Source organism: Nansenia antarctica (genome assembly GCF_963989245.1).
Source record: "Nansenia antarctica genome assembly, contig: SCAFFOLD_415, whole genome shotgun sequence".
NCBI lineage: Eukaryota > Metazoa > Chordata > Actinopteri > Argentiniformes > Microstomatidae > Nansenia > Nansenia antarctica.
In genome coordinates this window covers 27,640-45,256 of record NW_027663430.1, presented here as the reverse complement: position 1 = coordinate 45,256, position 17,617 = coordinate 27,640, and the positions used below count along the sequence as shown (strand labels likewise).

Genomic DNA, 17,617 nt, shown 5'->3' with positions numbered 1-17,617 from the left:
AAAAATCACATCAGGATAAGCTAGTATGAAGCTATTTTGCAGTTTTTCTGTGTAGGAAGCAGGCCAACTAGTGGTCGTTGTGTGTAAATAGCAGCGTAGCATTGTAAAGAGTAGGTACTACCTACTGTTATAGTAGGTAAAAAAGGCACGGCTGTTTTAGTGTTAATAGTAGAGTAGTTCTTATGTCTAGAAGGCCAAATCCTAAAACTGCTGGTTTCATGTCTTTCCTCACCTCTCAACTCCCCGTGTCCAATTTTACCCAAGCGGCCAATCACCACCCTCCATGGCACTGATGTCATCTGCACCAGCCCCAGGCACCAGTCCCACAGCTTCTGCAGACCCAGCCTCCGGGCAGAGCCCTTTTTCCTCCGCGCTCTGCGTGAAAAACACACACACAACACACACCGTCATTCAGATACACACTACTGAACACACACACAACACACACCGTCATTCAGATACACACTACTGAACACTCACACAACACACACACACACACACACACACACACACACACACAGTCATTCAGATACACACTATTGAACACACACACACACACATACACACACATACACACACACAGTCATTCAGACACACACTACTGAACACAGCAGCCAGGTGCGTGCAGCCCTCACCTGTTGGGCACGTCGATGCTGATGATGCAGGTCTCCAGCAGCTCTCCATACAGGTCTGTGCAGGTGGCCAGCAGCCACCTCTGGTCATGTGACAGGCAGTAGCCCACAAACAGCACGTTGTACTTCTGGGACGCCTCGCCGAACGTCTCCCCCAGCTCCGTCTGCTTGTCCTTCACAGGGGCCAGGATGAAGGGAGGCGTGTAGAGGCGCAAACACTCCGGTCTCTGTGGATGGGGGGAGGTCAAAGGTTAGACTAGGATTTGGGGCTTTATCTACAACAGGGGTAGCCAACACTGCCCACATGGACTACGTGAGTCGTTGTCACGTGATACGCTGTAGACTACTACTGTATCTGAGGTAAAGTTAGCTACTAGGATTTCGGAGAGTTCGGTGTTAGGAAGGTAGTGTAGCTTGTACAGGGAGTAGCAAGCCCATGGGCTCGTTGGTAATGGTAGTCTGCCAGTAGTCTCGCATAGCCAGACCTATTTCTCCACACTTCGCCTCGGGCTGTGCCAGCGCTGGAGAATAATTATTTTTGCGCGACTGTACGTGAGACGCGAGAGTTTTATGAGATGTCTGCAGATGAAAGTAAGCAAGTTGAAACGTTACCAAATATCATTGTTGAGTTCTGACAGAGAAAGTTGGAGAAAGTTGGTCAGAGTTCTGACAGAGAAAGTTGGAGAAAGTTGGTCAAAGAACTAGCAAGCTAGCTAGTTAGCACAGAGGTGATTAGCTCGTCTGCTGCACACTTGCCAGTTAATGAGCTAACTGGATATACTTTATTAATTTCCTTTAAGTAGATATACAATCTGGTATATTTACAGTACATGGACAGTGGATTGAAGCATTGGAACAAACCCTCACTCGTTGGAAATTGACATTATCTGACCGCACAGCCACCCAATATTCAATTCGAATGATGTTATAAATTGATATGGATCGGGTTAGGGTTAGGGTTATACCTCTTATTAAATTATAAATACTCCTAATGCCTAATGACCCATAGGGCAGGAGTCTATCTCCTGTTTCCGTAGCGTGAGGCGGCTTGATGTACAAGTACACCCCCTGGACATGACGCTGGTATGTCGCAGGGTCTTACCCCCAATCCGACCCTTAATAAGTGATGAGTGATTTTTTGAAAGAGACAAAAACAAAAGAAGAAGAAAATACTAATGTTTTCTGACTGAAAAGGTGAATGCACTAATTACACACATGTGGACCATACTTATAAGCTTTTGATATGTGAATGGAGGTGATGTGATACATTGATATGAATACAGAATATACTGCTAGTACTATACTGAGCTTACACATTGACATTTGAAACAGAGCATGCTAATGAAGACTTTCAGAGTGTTTTGATACGTTATGTGAATGATTGTAAGTAATAAGATATGAGTAGCTCTCCGCCATTTTTTCAAAGTAGCTCTCAGATGAAAAGGTTGGAGACCCCTGATCTACAATATGACTATGGTACATACAGTACATTGTATGTATACTAGGCATGGACGGTTCCACATTTTTAAACAGAAACCGTGGCTTTTCAGTTAACCGGAATTCAAAATGACATTGTTGAGCCGCGAATTTCAAATAATGGAGCCCTATTATACAACACATTCATGTCGAAAACACCGGAAGCACAGTCGCAACACAATTAGGATACTTCATAGTTTAACAAATATAAGTGGTCGCTGGAATGAGATTTCTTTTCAATACATTATTTGTGCATTTAAGACGCATCCACAGACCGAAAGGAATTTCAACCAGCAAACATCACATTCACATCAGCAGCGCAGCGGCAACTTCAAAGAGACAAAGCGGAGATTCCTTATTTGACAGCATCTAGACAACACAGTACCAAGAGTCTGCCCAACCAGGATAATGCCAGCACTCCAAAACCAACTCATCCGATAATCAATCAGCCGAACAGCAGTGAATATGCAAACCGTTTTTTGTTCAAAAAATAACCGTGGTTTTCAGTTAAGCGGTAAAACCGTCCAACCCTAATGTATACAAGTCACTGCCTGGGTTGGTTAATGTATACAAGTCACTGCCTGGGTTGGTTAATGTATACAAGTCACTGCCTGGGTTGGTTAATGTATACAAGTCACTGCCTGGGTTGGTTGGCTAGCTAGGTAGGATGCTGCTAGGGCCACTGTGCTGTCAACACTAGCGCGGTCTCTCCCAACTCCCAGCCATTCCATTTATCCAGCTAAGTAGCTCACGTCTCCCTCCGCTTTAAGGGGAAATGTAGTGGTGCCTGGGAGGGTAAATTGGATAGGATCCTAGTCTGAACCCTGCCTCTGTCTACACCTGCAAGCTGGATCCCATTAGGGAGGTCTCAGAGAGCTGCCCAAGCAGATAATGGAAAGAAAACTCAAGAGAAGCAGAGGGTTACAAGTTCCCTTGGTCCCGTACCAGAACTGAGAGGGTTAGTGTAACACTCTCTACACCTCAGTGCCTCTCCTCTCTGTCTGTCACGCTGAACATGACGAGAGCAAAGAGGGGCTTGTTTAGTCTATCTGAGGGACAGACCAGACAGAGAGTGAGTCAGTCCTGTTTACCTCGGGGCTCTTCAGTGCAGTGTCGATGGCCAGGCCGGGGCCGAAGCCGGTCAGAGATTTGACGTTGGTGGAGCCGGGGAGAGGCCGTCTGCACTGGGAGAACACGGAGAAGGCCAGGGACTTCAGGTGCTGCGCGTAGATGTGACGCTCCTCGTTCCTCACAGGCTGCAGCAGGTACTGGCAGGGAATGATCTGGAAGAGGAGACACACACTGGTCAGCACGAGCAATACACATTACACACACACGCACACGAGAATGTTCTGTTCAAATGTGTTCTATTTCAACACACCCATCACGCAGCCACCCAAGACCTTGTTTTTCCCGCCCAAAATAATTTAGTTTGTCTGGTGTTGAGGTTGAAACCTCGTCAAGTTCTTCCAGCAAAGTCGGTTTACCTGCACGGAGATGGAGTTGCGGATGTGTGTGGGGAGGAACTGCAGCATCTCCAGGTAGCAGCGCAGCAGTCCCAGCGTCCACACGCTGGAGTGAGCCGGGCCCACTCCTCCCTCGGGCTCCTCGTACGTGAAGGGGTCCACGATGTAGACCACGATGGCCGGCGGGTACGCGATGGCGTGAGACTCTCCGTCCGTCGGTATCCCGACCTTCTCTCTCTCCAGGGTGCTGAGGGGACGAAGCAAGGAGAGATTAATGATTAACGACACTAAAAACTAGGGGCAACTTCAACTGAACTTCAACTCCAATGGGTGTCGGACGCGTGTGTACAAGTGCATGCATGAGTGCTGTGTGGTACCTCTCTAGGGGCTCCGTGGGCCCTGGGGTCTGGCTGGTGGAGTTGTCCCCGGAGAGGCCCGTGTTCTGGGCTCCAGCCTGCTGGCCCAGCTGGGTGGAACCACCATGGCTCTGGGCCTGGGTGGAACCACCATGGCTCTGGTTCTGAACGCCCATGTTCCCGAAGGGAGGGAAGGCGCTAGGCTTGGCGGACTGCATCCCGCCGCCCGGCTGGCCCGAGGGAGCGGGAACACTGTTGGCTACGCCAGCGCCGTTTCCAGACGCGCTGCTGCTGCTGCTGTTGGGAAGGGAGGGGCCTCCGGGGGTCACTGAGCTTTGGGGGGGGCCTGCCGGTGCGGAGGAGGAGCCGGACGACTGTGCGGACGAGGACTGGTTGGATGAGGGAGGGGGGCTGGGCTGCGTGAGGAGGGAGCTGTCTAGCGGCTGAGCAGCGAGGTATGGAGCTGAGGGGAAGAGACACACACAGATGAGAAAGAGTTTCCGTTAGCCTGAGAATCAAACCCGCGAGCAAACAGCAGCAGTGAGGACCGGTCGATTGAGTCAGCGCACGGACCGTTTTCAAAGCACCTCTGAGACCCACGTTGAGAGAAAGAGGATTAAGAGAGTCGAGAGGATTTGGCCGTGAAATATCAACGGCGAGCACGGACTAGAGAAGGGCAGAGCCGTCTCTTTTTTTAAAGCCGAGGGCTTCTAAACCAAAGGGTTCGAGCTGTCCGTCAAACCTACCGAGGTCGTGGCGGCACACTTGTGCGTAGAGCTTGAGCTTGGCGAAGGCGTCGCTGTTGCCGCTGGCCGCCTTGAGGAACCAGTCGCTCACGGGCTGCTCTGACAGCTTCTTGGCGGCCGCTCCTCCCACCCGCACGATGCCATCCGGGTGTCCTTTCGAAATGGGCCGGTGCTGGCCTAGACGACAAGACTACAGGGGGGGGGGGAGGGAGAGAGGGAGAGAGGGAGGGAGAGAGAGAGAGAGAGAGAGAGAGAGAGAGAGAGAGAGAGAGAGAGAGAGAGAGAGAGAGAGAGAGAGAGAGGGAGAGAGAGAGAGAGGGAGAGGGAGAGACAGAGAGAGAGGGAGAGGGAGAGAGAGAGAGAGGGGTCAGAGAGAGACAGGGAGAGAGACAGAGAGAGAGAGAGACAGAGAGAGAGACAGGGGAGGAGAGAGAGATGGAGACAGACAGAGAGGGATAGAGAGAGGGGAGGAGACAGAGAGAGAGAGATGGAGACAGACAGAGAGGGAGAGAGAGAGAGAGAGAGAGCAGGGTAAACGATTAGACACAGTGAATTGGTGTAGTGCCGTCAGGTGTGTGTGTGGGGGGGGCCGGAGACAACCCGCTATGTTCATCTGATCAATAACTCCAGTATGATGTCTGAAAGCTGCTCCGGGCAGAAGTGTCAATTCCACTTCAGTCTTGTGAAATTTCCCAATTCAAGAATCGAAACCATTTGACTGGAGCGTAAACACGCTGCTATGTAAACACGCTGCTATGGTAAACACGCTGCTATGGTAAACACGCTGATATGGTAAACACGCTGCTATGGGAGAGCCGTGTCCGTCAGCCGTACCTCGTACACGGCCGTCAGGTCTCTGAAGAAGCTCTTGGCCCCGCTGAGGAGGGCCTCGTTGTCGGGACAGACCACCAGGTAGCCCACGTCCCTCTGGGAGCCGAAGGGGTCCAGCAGCAGCTTCTCCCAGTAGGGCAGGCCGAACGGCGACAGCACCACAAAGTCATACTCGTAGCCCACCAGGAATGTAGGGATGGGCAGGGGCTCCGGAGACTCGTCTGTGCCTGTGGGGGTGGGAGGAGAGAGAGGGGGGGGGGGGGGGAGGAGAGAGAGGGGGGGGTGGGTGGAGAGAGAGGGGAAGGATGGGAGGAGAGAGAGGGGAAGGATGGGAGGAGAGAGAGGGGGGGTGGGAAGAGAGAGAGGGGGGGGTGGGAGGAGAGAGAGGGGAAGGATGGGAGGAGAGAGAGGGGGGGGGTGGGAGGAGAGAGAGTTGGGGGGTGGGAGGAGAGAGAGGGGAAGGATGGGAGGAGAGAGAGGGGGTGGGTGGGAGGAGAGAGAGTTGGGGGGTGGGAGGAGAGAGAGGGGAAGGATGGGAGGAGAGAGAGGGGGGGGGTGGGAGGAGAGAGAGTTGGGGGGTGGGAGGAGAGAGAGGGGAAGGATGGGAGGAGAGAGAGGGGAAAGTAAGTGCCTGAAAACACCCCGCAACAGCAGCCACCTTTCAGGGGGCGGGGGGATTGAGAGCCTAAAAACGAGCCCCCAGTGGAAGCTCCCTGCGGAGCAGACATCTGGAAGAACAGCGGTGGGACTGAGCTGCCTATCGATCTGACAGCACACACAGGCATCTGCCTGGCCTGACTCCGCTACACACACACACGCACGCACGCTGACAAGAGTGACAACAAATGTCATTACCGGGCTCAGGTTGGGTGGCACGACTACCACGACTACCTGAAGCGATTAATATCCTCGTAAAAAAACAAACAAGTGTGCTTCCTCCTCCCTGCCCTTGGAGGACGCGGGGCGGTGTTCCCCGGGGGGGCGTCTTACCGTAGGAGCCTCGCCCGGCCATCTTGTGGAACTGCTGCCAGGTGAGCGGGCCCTGGACGCCCCAGGAGCGCACCGTCCTCTTCTTCTGGATGGCGTCCTGCAGCACGGGCTGGAGGGAGAGCAGCACCCGGAGCACGTCCTGGGAGCACAGGGAGCTGACGTCCACCGCTGGAGGAGGGGTGAGAGGGAGGGAGGGAGGGAGAGAGACAGAGAGAGAGAGAGGGAGAGAGGGGGGGGGAGAGAGGGAGAGACAGAGAGAGAGGAAGAGAGAGAGAGAGGGGTCAGAGAGAGACAGGGAGAGAGAGAGGGAGAGGGAGGGAGAGAGAGGGAGGGAGAGGGAGGGAGCGAGAGAGACAGAGAGAGAGGGAGAGAGACAGAGGGAGAGGGAGGGAGAGAGAGAGAGAACACAAGCAGAACACTTGAGAACGCTAGATAACTTAACGTGCCGAAACCTTTTCGAAAACGACCAAAACAAACGTGTATGTATGCGATTAGAGACACCCTGTGAAGCCTATTTTTGTGGGGCTGTCCCAGTCATATTATTATTTTTATTGACTGAGACAGTAGAGATTATGACAGGAAGGACGGGTGAGAGAGAGAGAGAAGGGAAGACATGCAGGACATGTCCGCGGCCGGAATCGAACCGGGAACCCTGCGGTTGCACGGTCGACGCTTAACTCGCTAAGCCACCTAAGCGGATTTATGAAAAAGAGAAAGAGACGGGTCTCACCGTTGCGTTTGGACCAGTGGTGTAGACAGGTGCTCTTGACCAGCGCCTCGTCCACCTTCCCTCCTGACATGTTGTCCATAAACTGCCGGCCGTGCTCCAGAGCCATGTAACAGTCGCTGTGGTAGTCCCTCTCCTCCACCCTCACACAGGGGGGCACCACGGCCCCCCGCGCCGCCAGGCTATCCGGCTCCACGCCGGCGATGGGCGAGAAGGGGTTGGTGCACTGGTCCTGCAGCAGGAGGATGAGCTCGTCCGGCACGCGCTCCCCCCCCCTCCCGGGCCCTCCCCCTCCCCCCCCGGCCCCTCCCCCCCCCGTCCTCTCCAGGGACGCCAGGCGCAGGGCCTCGAAGCGCTTCTCCGCCTCGCGGCTCACGTCCGAGCCCCGCCCGATGATGTCCAGCTCGTCCTCCAGGAAGAGGCCAGAGCCGTTGCCGTAGCGCCGGTTGACCACGGCGCTGAAGCCGCAGGTGCACGGGTACTGGGCCTCGCCCGACGGGTCGCTCAGGTACACGCCCACGTCGGCCCCCTTGATGTTCATGTTGCACACGCACACGCAGCAGCTGTCGAAGTTGCAGTCCCTGAAGAGGTTCATGACCGACTCGGAGAGGATGAGGGTGACGTAGAGGCTGTGCGCCTCGGGGACGGAGGGCACGGTGGCCGGCTCCACCGAGTTCAGGGGCCGGCAGGTGGAGGGCGTGGAGGCGGGCGAGTAGAGGTCCGAGTTCTCGTACTTGAGCGAGCCCTGGACACTGGCGGGGCCGCGGGGGTGCGCGGCGTGCGGGGCGTGCGCGGGGTGGGGGCGGAGAAGCGCGGCGTGGCGGGCGAGGGGAGGATGCCCGTGTTGCCGCCGTTGCTGGGCGGGGCGCTGTTGGACATGAAGGGCGTGTGGGTCTGCGGCGTGTAGCTCTGGCTGTAGTCCTGGTCCATGGCGCTGCCCACGCTGGGGATGTTGCTGCAACACAGAGAGAGAGAGAGAGAGAGAGAGAGAGACAGAGAGAGAGAGAGAGAGAGAGAGAGAGAGAGAGAGAGACAGAGAGAAAGAGAGAGAGAGAGAGAGAGAGACAGAGAGAAAGAGAGAGAGAGAGAGAGAGAGAGAGAGAGAGAGAGAGAGAGAGAGAGAGAGAGAGAGAGAGAGAGAGAGAGAGAGAGCACAGGAGGAAGTCAGACACGCAACACAGAGATCCAGAGGAGTGAGGGACCACAGTGTTCGGGAACCGTGGGAACGACACAAGCGGCACCCTGCTGGTTTAGATCCTACGTCTTCACAACCAGACAGCTTCTGTGTACGGTTACAAATGTCAGAATGTAAACAACGCGTCTCACTATCAAGTGCAACTCCATCCCTGTAAATAGGTCAGCTAACAAGGGACAGGAATGGAAAAAAAACATCCAACATGGTGAGGGGGGGGGGGGGTGCAGAACAAGTTGAGATGACTGCTTGGTAGGGGGTGTAACGGATCACGGATAATCCGTGATCCGTTCGGATCGCCCTCCACGGTTCGGAACGCATGTGTACCGCGGATCAATAGCAAAATCGTTTTTTTTTTTTTTTTTTTTTTTTTTTTTTTCTAACACCAGGGGAGCCACCCCTCCTAAATTTCGTTGTTTGGTACCTGTGCTGTAGCAATGACAATAAAGACCATTCATTCATTCATTCAAATGTAACCGGTAGAAAAACAATCATGTGCGCTTTATTCTCACTCTCTGCATGTGTACTGAGTTGACAACAACATTCATTCACTCATCTCTGTCCCACTTATATCACGTCATATCACCCGCTAAGCAGCCTGGGTGATTGTGTAAACACACAAAAAAAGTACTCTGTTACGTACTCACTCCACGTGAAGCTGGGAATCCACAGCAACAAGTATCATGGCGAGTGCTAGCAACGTTGGCGAACTGGAAAGGCCTCCCTCGTCATTGAAATCACATGTATGGGAGCACTTTGGCTTCCCTGTTACTTATAATAATGATGGAAGGAGGGAAAGTTACGGTGTGTAGGCATTGTGCCACGCGGAAATCTTATGAGGCAGGCAATACGTCAAGCATGGCCACACATTTAACGCGACATCACCCTGGTGTGTTGATGACGGGGGGCAAGAAAAAAGTAGCTCAACAACAACTTCTCCAAACGTCATTTAAACAGACGATTCCTGCAGACTCAGACCGGGCTAAAGCCATTACCAATTCAATTGGGAAGTTTATCGCGGCAGACATGAGGCCATACTCCGTTGTGGAGAACGGAGGGTTTCAAAATATGATGAGAAAAGAGAGAGAGAGAGAGAGAGAGAGAGAGAGAGAGAGAGAGAGAGAGAGAGAGAGAGAGAGAGAGAGGGGGGGGAAGGTGCTGCCATTTCAACAAGCACCCCTCCGTGAGGGAGTGTATTTTTGGGCAGGCAGGCAGCTGTGAGGAGAGAGAGGGAGAGCTACGCCCGTCCCTGTAGGTGTGGGAAACAACCCTCCCTCAAACCAGCCCCCTGCACCTAGAGAGAGAAGGCCCTCTTTATACCCCAGGCAGGTTAAGTACTGAGGGCCATAAAAGCAGCCTGACCAGCTTATTAAGGGATTTCCCATGACTCCTTTACAACCTGGGACTTTATAGCCAGTCTTAGCACTCTGCAGACTCCCCGCTGTGCACAGAAGGCAACCCCCTCTACAGCGCCTCATAACCAGGAGCAGAGGTACAGCTCAAATCATATAGGCATATGGTTGGACGACAGTTCTCCGCCATTTTAAGTTCGAATTAATCAGTTATTTTTTTAATGAAGCCATTTTGAAAAATAAAAGACATCCCTCAATTACTTTGTTTGGCCAATATCACACTACCGATGAGGTCTGGCAGCTACGACGACAGGTGCGTGTGTTGAGTTGTGTAGAAAACGGTTAATAATATCAGCCAAAATAAACAGCGAGATGATCTGTACAGGGGTGACACCCAGCCGCCACAGGCCCAGCTCAGCATTCTGGGCTGGTAATCCTCACCTTCAATCAGGAGGAATGTTACACTCATTTCCCTCCTCTGCCTCAATCATCCATGCATGAGAAATGGAGAAGTCTCCTCAGGGGGCAAGGGATAAACCTGTGATGAGCGTGTGTGTGTGTGCGTGTGTGTGTGTGTGTGTGTGTGTGTGTGTGCGTGTGCGTGTGCGTGCGCCCATGTGTTTCTGCGCTTGCGCACAAAGTCAAGACAGCCACAGTGTCTGTCTGTCTCTGTAAGTCTAAATGACACTCTGGCTGTGGTATCTCTCATACAGATGAGCATTGCCAATTGTAAGGAATCCTTGGGAGCGAGAAAAATCTGCATTGGTTCCACAGGCTTTAGACGGACAGGGTCCTCCGTCAGTCTGGCTGGTGAGACAGCCCTCCCATACTTAGCAGGTGGGCCATATTCAGTACTACTCTACTGGTGATGTGTGTCAGTAAAAAAAAAAAAGAAGACTGCCTTTTTCAAGTGCTTCATATACGTAGAAGAAGATGGGTACAAATCTTTCTTCAGGGAAAGTGGTTTTGGCTGTTGACAGGATGTACTTGAGAGCAGTGGCGGTCTTACCTGTCCTTGTTGAGGAAAGCCATCGTGGGTACGGGGTTGAGCATGTCCAGCTTCCCCACGGTCCAGCTGGGTCGATAGACACACTCCTCGGGCAGCTTGATGGGCGGTAAACACTGGCTGGGCAGGACCTTCAAAGGGGCGAACATGGAGCAGCCCACAAACGCCTGGCACAGCTCCGGCTTGTACACAAAGGAGAAGTCCTGAGAGAGGCACAGGCACAGAGGGGATGGAGTGGTGAGACCGCGTGTTGCACACAGTAGCTGTCAAACAGCCACAGTAACGAGACCTTCATCTGGTCATTCATTTAACATGAAGCTACAATCCAAAACCATTAAGAGGCTTATGCACAACCGGCATTCCTGAAGTCAAGAAATACAAGTTCAGTGAATCAGCAGTTGAACCGAGCCATGCCTTTAAGGGGGAAAGGGTTGGCGTGCGAGGTGAAGAGTCCAAACCCACCTTGATCTCCGAGGGCTTGGGGCTGCAGTAACTCTCCTCCACCTCGATCTTGAACTGTCCCCCCAGGGAGGTGCCGTCCAGCGAGGTCATGCCGGCGCCGTGCTCCATGCTGCCGTACTCCTTACTGCCCATGTTCATGGGGGAGTAGCCCATGATGTGCTGCTCCAGGGAGGGGGGCGTGGGGAACATCTGGTGCAGGTCTGCTGAGCCTGGAGGAGGGGGGGGAGGGGGGGGAGGAGGGGGTTGGAAACAGTCAGAGAAACGAAGGTTACAGTTCCCATTAAGACACTCCAAGTGTGGATTTGAAATCCGAAGGCGATGGAAGGTGAGACCATGTGTACGAGCGACAGTTTGAGCCTCCTGCTGCTTGAATCTGAATACAAAGCGCTGAGCGTCTGAGTCACATCAGAATAACAAGAGTGCTTCCTGCCCCCGAGGCTCAGAGCTGTCTGTGTTTAAGGTGAGCTACAGCTGCTCAGACAATCAATCGCTAAAAAACTAAAAAGCCAAACTCTACCACTAGGTGGCGCAACGTGGGTGCACATCTTTCTGGAGAACGAGCGAGCGGTGCCTCAGATCAGTATACTGAAACGCTTTAAGCTTCATTAAGGAACCGATGGGTCCGATCCCTGTACTTGTACAAGTATCATACGATGACTTTTGCGTAGGTTTAAGACGCCCCGAGCACATTTTTCAGTGCCTGATCTTAAACAGATCTTAAGTGGTTCGGGGAGTAGAGAGAGCTGATCCTAGACCTGTGCTTAGGGGCGACTCTTATCCCTGGGGCGTGACGCTGGAGGCTAGGTGAGCGGGCCGTATCTGATGGGTGTGCAGCGAGCCGGCGGAGGCAGACTTACTGATGCAGGACACTGGGTCCAGGTTGGCTGGCTTCGGCTCCTTGCCGCCGAACTTATCGTCCGTTCCGTTCACGGCTCGCCTGGAACCGGGCTGAGGACAGAAACGCACGTTTAGACATTAAACCGTCAATCATGATGAACATCATCGTGCAACATCCATATCGTGTTAATACGGGGACCGCCAAGTCGGTGTTCCACAACAGCGAGGGCGTTGGAGCCAGGGGGGTTCTGGGATGGCCTTCACAGTGGAGACACCCTAGAGTGTTAATGGACTGCACTTATATAGCGCCTTTATCCAAAGCGCTTTACAACGGCCTCTCATTCACACGTTCACACACACATTCAGACACCAATAGTGGCAAGCTACCATGCAAGGCCCTGGCCCGCTCACTGGGAGCAATTTGGGGTTCAGTGGGGTTCAGTGTCTTGCCCAAGGACACTTCGACATGTGGCCAGCCGGGGCTCGAACCGCCGATCTGCCAACCTTGTCATCATTAGATGGCAGCTCTACCTCCTGCACCACAGCCGCCCTGAGTGTTGCAGTAAGCACCGGCCAGCGGGTCTATACGTGAGTCTCCACAGAGGGCTTTGGGACTGTGGGCTTCAGCGGTTTCTGTGGGGCGCGGAACACTTTGGAACCGGTCCATCTCAGGGTCGGGGAAAGCCTGTTTCACTCTGAGCCACTATTACAACGCAACGTGCTGTAGGATGACCTGTCAGCCACTGATGAACTGCATGTATGCAGCGCACGCACGCACACACTCACTCACACACACATTCTCTTGTCAGGCAGTACTCTAGCTAATGGGATATTCATTGTGGTTTAGTGCAGCAGGCTGCTGGCAGGCCCCACTGACCGCGAGCTCGTCCTCGTCAGAGTTGAAGAGGTTGTCCAGGTCGTTGATGGACACGGCCAGGTCCGTCTCGTGGATCAGGCTGGTGGACGCTGTGCGGTTGTGGGCTGCTGCCCGCTGGGCGTCTGAGAGGGGAGGAACACACACAGAGAGAGGCAGGGTAAGTAACCCTCCAACCCTAACAAGGCACCCATCTCCCAAACACACGTCCCAGACCTCAATATCACAACCTGGCAGTGTTACACAGAGGAGGAGTCCAGTGGTAGACTAATCACTGAGAGGGACAGTCTTGCCACTATATGTACTAGAAACGGCCAAAGATGTCACAACTCGCTAACTAATGTCAATAAAATTGAAGCTGTGTCATCTACATTTACATTTTTGGCTAATTAACTAAGGCAAATCTGTCCACCAGTCATAGCAGGACAAATGTATCTATGCTCGGCCTAGGACAGTCGTAGTGAGTCAGTCGTAGTGAGTAGAGAAACTGTACATGGGGGTAGAGGGGAAGTAGATGTCTCAGGAGGGACGGGTGTTGGACAGAGGTGGGTCTTCAGTCTACGGCGGAAGATAGGGAGTGATTTGAGTTCTCCATCACAATGGATATGGACATGAGCTACGGATACCCCCGAGCTTAAAGACCCGTGACTTTTGGTAAGGGAGGTACATGACAACGAGGAAACAATATAGAACTAGCCAAAGAGCTGCAGTGGAGGGAAGGCATCCTTACCATCTGATAGGCCTGCAGCGCCATCTTCCCCCTGGGAGAGCCAATGACACGGGAGGAGGGAAGACAATGTGAGAGAGATCAACACTGCACACACATTTTGAACTCATTTAGAGACAAGACAGGAAAAAGGTTGATGAAACATGATACCATTTTTTGGTAAAATACTGATTAAGGATGTAAGTCAATAAACACAGCATATGGATAAGATGAGAAATATGAATAAAAAAAAAAATAAAAAAAATAAACCACCACTAAATAAACCACCACAAAAAAAAACACCATCAATGTTTCTTTTGGCTTCTGCAATGTTAGCCAGGTGTCTGGAGGGCGTGAGAACAGGGCAGCTCTCTCAGAGGAGAACGCCTTGATTTTTGGCTCACTTCAAAAAAAAGAAGAAGGAAAAAAAAAAAAAAAAAAGACAGAGAGAGAAAGTAGAAGGGGGGGCAGCGCTGCACTGATTCTGCTAATGAGATTTCCAGACTAGGCTTGCAGTGTTATCAGAGAAACGCCACGGCCGGGTAGCGTGGCCTAATGCGATGTCAATATATGGGAGGGACAGTGCTCAGTGCTGTGTGCTCCTCTGATGGACCCGTTTACACAGCAGCAGCAGCAGCAGCACACTGCTGGGGAAGGGGAATGGTATGTTCCAGCCAATGATTTCATTACGCTCCAGGGCCTCTCTATCTGTGTAAAGGCCTTTAATTCGTTTCCCTTAAAGGCCTTCTGCACAGCAGCAAAGACAACAACACAACCGCAAAACAAAACCTATGAGCACTAACGACGCCATCTCCCTTATCAATAACTCTGCCTGGGGTGGGAGGCTGGGGTCCTGTGGGCATAACTAGGAGAGAGTGTGTGTGTGTGTGTGTGTGCACGTGTGTGTATGCAGTATGCACACTACAGTATTGGGATATTATATACAGTATATCTCATTACATTTAACTAAAACTATCTTCATGTTACAATATTACTTTGTATGGAATGTTATATATTAACTGTCATGCTCACCATAATTAAGACAGACCTCAAAACAACTGTCCCACAGATCAGGAACCAGGAAGTAGGTATGAACGTGTCTCAGAATGTGTCATCATCCCAACTACAGAGGCTCCACAGCAAGGCGCAAACCGTTATCCACTAGAATGATGGTCGGGTTACAGTTTGTTAAAAATGTCCAACATTTCCAGCATACACTCTGTAGCTGGGTTGGTAGAGCATGGCGCTAACAACACTAAGGTTTGGGGTTCGACTCCCGCAGGACCGTACGTATACACTGAAACATGTCTGCACTCAATGCAATGTAAGTCGCTTTGGATAAAAGCGTCAGCTAAATGGCATATCTTATATTATATCACATGGTGGAGGGGGGGTGATGGTTTGTAATGGCCAACTTGTCTTAACTGATCATTCTGAGGTGTACAGAAAGGTCTTGTCTGCTCACGCAAATGCCTCCAAATTCACTGGATGGTGTAACACAACAACCCTGAACATACTGCCATAGAAACCTTTCAGGGCCAACAAGTGGAAAGTTCTCGACTGGCCAATTCAATCTTTAGATTTAAATCCAATTGAACATGCATTTAATTAACCAATGGGTGGCACACGTCAGGCATTTATTGAATGCAAAGGATTGTCGACCAAATACTAAACATGAGTGCTTGATTAAAACAACATGAATCTGTCCCATTACGTTTGGCACCCTGACATTGCAGGGCTAGGTATAAAAAGTGATGTAATGTCCAAAAACACCCTTAAATAAAAGCTGACAATCTAGACTTGAACCTCATTGTAATCGTTTGATTCCAAATCTAAACTTTTGGAGTATAGCCAGAAGAAGAAAACATGCTTGACTGACACAGGGCAGAGATGTAGATGGATGTGATCCAGGCTTGCCTCACACTGCTCTTATTATTCCAAGGCTATCGACATGAAAGAGTTCGTTCTCTCTCTCCCTCTCTCTCCCTCTCCCTCCCTCCCTCCCTCCCTCTCTCCCTCTCTCCCTCTCTCCATCAGGCACTTATTCAAAATGTCCTGACTCAAACTCTATCATTTCTGTGCCGCCAAAGAATGCGGATACGCTACTGACATGGCGACCTCATTGTACACCAGTGCAGCTTGCAGAGCTGAGTAAATCCAGCTTAAACCTGGGCAGAGGCCAGTAGGATGCTGCTATTGTGCCCTGTGGTGTTCTCTCTGCAACACCCCACTGGTGAGTGAGAGTGTAGCATCACAGACAGGGGCTTCTAGTGAGGAGAGATCACGTTCTGGATCACGCTCGGGGCATTGGCAGCACACCAAACTCCTGCACACAAATAAACATCTTAAGAAGGGAAACAGAAGCCGATTCGGCAGAAGGAATAGATTGCCAGGAGCCCACTCCTGAACACACACACACACACAAAAACCAGACTGACACTTTGCAAGGTCATCAATGCATTGTGAAGCATGTCCAGCGGAGAGGAGAGGGAGCGAGTGAGTGGACACACACACACACACACACACACACACACACACACACAAACACAGGCACATTGTGGCCACTGGGGGACATCTTTGACCAGAGCAGCACAGCAGCGGTGGCAACAGTACAGTTACACACGAGGGAGAGAAGGAGGGAAAGAAAAAAAAAAAACTCTCTTTTTAAACGGCACGGTTCAGTGAGCTAGGTTTATTTGGCCTGTTAAAGCAAAGTGCCTTCACGGCTGCTGCAGACATGCAGTATCAGACACACAGGGAGGGAGGCAGCCAATTCACTCATCCACACGCCCCCGCAATCTCTCTCCCAGCCTCCCCTCCCCTCTCTCCCAGCCTCCCCTCCCCTCTCTCCCAGCCTCCCCTCCCCTCTCTCCCGCTCGCTAAGCGGTCGGGGCGTCTCCGCTGCTACCAGGTGGCCACGGTTTGGACACACTAGCTAACGTTAACACCAGAACCCCCGGGCCAGGGAGGAGAGAGTCAATGCGGGGGGGGGCAGATAGAGAGGCGAAGCAAAACAAGCGTGAGGAAATTAGAGGCGTCAAACTATTTTGGCATCTCTCGGCTCGGATAACAATGGGAATTAGAGCTGGCTTCCTGTGCAGTGGTGGATTTGGGGAAAGAGAAAAAAGAGGGACAAGAGACCGAGCCTAGGAACAATTACAGGAACGCAGATGACTTCTTTTTTAGTGACTTCTTCTTTCGCCCTGACCCTCATAACAAGCCCGACCCATCTCTTCACCTGACGGGACCCACCCGGGGGGGAGGGGGGTGTCGGGCGAACCACCGGCCCGGGAAGAGAGAAGAACCTTACCTTGTGTTTCTTCCCGGACTCGCGCTCGGCGCCGCTCTTGTCCTTCTTGTCGGAGAAGGAGAACTTGACGTCTCCGTCTACGAAGGCGTAGGGGTCCACCTCGGGCTCGTGGTCCCCGTCGGCGATGGCCGACACCAGGTACTGGTTCCTCCTCTGGAGGTACTTCTGCAACAGCTCCTCCGACACCTTCAGAGGCCTCTTGGAGGACGCCATCAGTCTGGGGGGGAGACAGGGGAGGGGAGGAGGGGGAGGGGAGGGGGGGGAGCGAGGGGACACAGTGTTGTCAGTTACTGATGATGACGAACGAAAGTTGGAATGATAACGCTCACGTAGCTATGCGGTTGCTACGCTGTCATGGGGGGGGGGGGCGTCTAATGTCACGGGGGGGGGGGGGGGGTATCTAACGGTAGGAGGATACAGGAGCATACGTGGGAGGGGGGGGGAGGGGGGACCGTGAGAGTTTGCGAGCTCAAGAGAATCAAGCTCAGACTTGAGGGTCTCGTGACTAGCTCTTTTTCTCCCTTACACAGTAAAGCCCAGTCCTGTGTTCTAGTTGTTGTTGCTTAGATGCTACTGGAGAGAGCTGCCCCTCTGTAGGAGAGGGGAGGGGAGTGACCCAGCTCCCTTCTCTCTCTCTCTCTCTCCCCCTCTCTC

The 17,617-nt window shown here is 52.4% G+C and overlaps 1 protein-coding gene across 1 annotated transcript in view; it reads right to left on the bottom strand.

The window, feature by feature from the left end:
* Positions 1–232: 232 nt before the first annotated feature.
* The window catches only part of LOC308175091 (mediator of RNA polymerase II transcription subunit 13-like), a gene marked incomplete at both ends in the record, with an annotated part of 39,920 nt that continues 22,535 nt past the window's right edge, over positions 233–17,617 (bottom strand). The window contains 16 exon segments of the mRNA XM_080550810.1: positions 233–375; positions 636–859; positions 3,200–3,391; positions 3,596–3,821; positions 3,952–4,393; positions 4,677–4,866; positions 5,511–5,734; positions 6,498–6,665; positions 7,228–7,995; positions 7,998–8,179; positions 10,778–10,977; positions 11,237–11,445; positions 12,094–12,184; positions 12,951–13,072; positions 13,678–13,708; positions 16,964–17,180. Of these exon segments, the coding sequence (XP_080406936.1) occupies positions 233–375; positions 636–859; positions 3,200–3,391; positions 3,596–3,821; positions 3,952–4,393; positions 4,677–4,866; positions 5,511–5,734; positions 6,498–6,665; positions 7,228–7,995; positions 7,998–8,179; positions 10,778–10,977; positions 11,237–11,445; positions 12,094–12,184; positions 12,951–13,072; positions 13,678–13,708; positions 16,964–17,180 (3,629 nt within the window).